We start from the raw sequence: 2,500 nt of genomic DNA on the forward strand, positions 1-2,500 counted from the left end.
GAGGATGGGGGGCTCATTTATGGGCATGTTGGGGGGCGACATCTGCCCCTGTCGCAGCCTTGTAACAAGAGAGAAGAGGAGAGAGGAGTGGTGAGGAGAGGAGAGGAGAGGAGAGGAGAGGAGGAAAAGAGAGGAGAGGAGGAAGAGAAAGGAGAGGAGAGGAGGAAAAGAGAGGAGAGGAGAGGAGGAAAAGAGAGGAGAGGAGAGGAGGAAGAGAGAGGAGAGGAGAGGAGGAAGAGAGAGTAAAGGAGAGGAGAGTAGGAAAAGAGAGGAGAGGAGAGAAGGAAAAGAGAGGAGTGGGGAGGAGAGGAGAAAAAGAGAGGAGAGGAGGAAGAGAAAGGAGAGGAGAGGAGGAAAAGAGAGGAGTGGGGAGGAGAGGAGGAAAAGAGAGGTGAGGTGGAGAGGAGGTAATTGACAGCAGCTGTCCACTCGTGTCTGTGGTTAGATGATAAGTCCAGAGAACAAGGGGGTGGGGGCATAGCGTAAAAGATTCACGTCTGTGGTTGGTTGCTGAGGATCAGTCCAGCATGGGCAGCATGATCGAGGTGGTGAGAGGGGGGGTGGAGAGAGAGAGAGAGAGAGAGAGAGAGAGAGAGAGAGCAAGAGAGAGCAAGAAGGAGAGTGGGGTAGAGGGAGAGGGAAAGGAGAGGAGAGGAGAAGTGATTAAATGAGAGGAGAGGAGAGGTGAGGTAAGGAAAGGAGAGGAGAGGAGAGGAGAGGAGAGGAGAGGAAAGTAGAGGAGAGGAGAGGAGAGGAGAGGAGAGGAGAGGAGAGGAGAGGAAAGGAGAGGAGAGGAAAGGAGAGGAGAGGAGAGGAGAGGAGAGGAGAGGAGAGGAGAGGAGAGGAGAGGAGAGGAGAGGCAAGGAGAGGAGAGGAGAGGAGAGGAGAGGAGAAGAGAAGAGAGGAGAGGAGAGGAGAGGAGGAAAGACTCCCAGTGATCAGCACAGTATGGGCACTCCAAAACAGACCTCCCTCATCCTCCACCAGGGGGACAGAATAGTAGGAGAGAGAAGAAAGAGAGAAGACTCACAAACTTACAGACCCATGCAGACACACACACACACACAAACACACGCACACACGCATGCATGCACGCACACACGCACAGACTCAGCCCCCAGACTTGTAATGGTAGAGTGGACTGCTGAGGAGTTGTGGCGCGGACTGTAAATGACTGTTTATAAAGCCGGGGCAAATGCACAAATGTAGTGCTTGGCCCATGTAATTGGCGATAAGAGGAAGGCACAGTGTAACTGGTGCCTACATAGCAACTCAAGAGTGCGCAGAATGATGTTTTGTGCTATTTACAGTACCTCTGCTAAGGAGGTTATGTTTTCAGTCGCGTTGGTTAGATTTGAATGAAACTGTGTGGAGTTGTTGGAAATGACCAAAGGAACAAGTGGTTAAATTTCGGTGGTGATCCAGATCACGAACCGGAGCCAGGATTTAAACAAAAAAAGAAGATTCCTCACCATTGGTTGCCTAGAAATCTAGACGCCCCTAGTGACCACAAATTGAATTGCGGGACATTACGATTTTTGACATTCCAGTTTCTAACTCCACAAAAGGAAGGCAGACAGACTTAAAATGAAAATATGGTGTAACATAGTCAAATGTTCTTGCAAACATTTTCCCTGGCGGAGGTCTGCGCTCTCCGAGTGCATTTCTAGTTCTACATGTTAGTACAGTGTTTTGACTATTAACAACTGGGCAAAGCAAGTTTATTTGCATAGTTTAGTGTTTCTCAACGGGGGCGCTACAGCTCCCCAGGGGGGCGTTGGGAAGCCCTAGGGGGGTGTTGAGAAGGATACAGGGGGAAATGTAATCAATTTTCATAATATAATATAATATGCAATTTAGTCACAAGACAAAGGTGATGTTATGGTCAGTTTTGATACATTGTTACTGGTTGTTAGCTTTTTAGGCTGAAATAATATGAAGTCATTGCTTTGGGACACTTGCCACTCCGTAGAGTCCTATTATGAACCAACGAATGTTAAGTTGGTGTTTATCTCTCTCTCTCTCTCTCTCTCTCTCTCTCTCTCTCTCTCTCTCTCTCTCTCTCTCTCTCTCCCTCCCCAGGTGCCCACAGGTCTGCGAGGCCAGGCCCAGTTGGCGGTGTGGGGTAATCGTCACCTGACGGAGGGGGGCTACATCTTCCACAACTCCACCACCGTCACCGTGGACAGCAAGGGCACGGCCGTCTTCATCCAGACTGACAAGCCCATCTACAAGCCCAAGCAGAGAGGTGTCTCGCCATTGCATGGCATTACATTAAATAGTACAATAATATAATAATATTTTTTTATTTTATAACATCCAAACCCACCTTAAACAAATAAGGAACTGATTAAGACTTGGTCTTAAGGAACCGATTAAGGAACCGATTAAGACTTGGTCATTACCATTCTGGTGACAACAAGGTTATAACAGAGGCTCTGCACTAAGTGGTTAAAATAAAATAAAATCAGAATATATATAGAGAAAAATGATTAAAGTT

General features: G+C 47.8%; 1 protein-coding gene across 2 annotated transcripts in view; it reads left to right on the forward strand.

Annotated features, from left to right (window-relative positions):
• Positions 1-2,500, forward strand: part of cpamd8 (C3 and PZP like alpha-2-macroglobulin domain containing 8) — a 125,761-nt gene that overhangs the window by 12,349 nt on the left and 110,912 nt on the right. For both annotated transcript variants that reach the window (XM_063201028.1, XM_063201029.1), the window contains exon 4: positions 2,083-2,248. In XM_063201028.1, the coding sequence (XP_063057098.1) occupies positions 2,083-2,248 (166 nt within the window). The remainder of the gene's footprint in view (positions 1-2,082; positions 2,249-2,500) is intronic.

Source organism: Engraulis encrasicolus, chromosome 6 (assembly GCF_034702125.1).
Source record: "Engraulis encrasicolus isolate BLACKSEA-1 chromosome 6, IST_EnEncr_1.0, whole genome shotgun sequence".
NCBI lineage: Eukaryota > Metazoa > Chordata > Actinopteri > Clupeiformes > Engraulidae > Engraulis > Engraulis encrasicolus.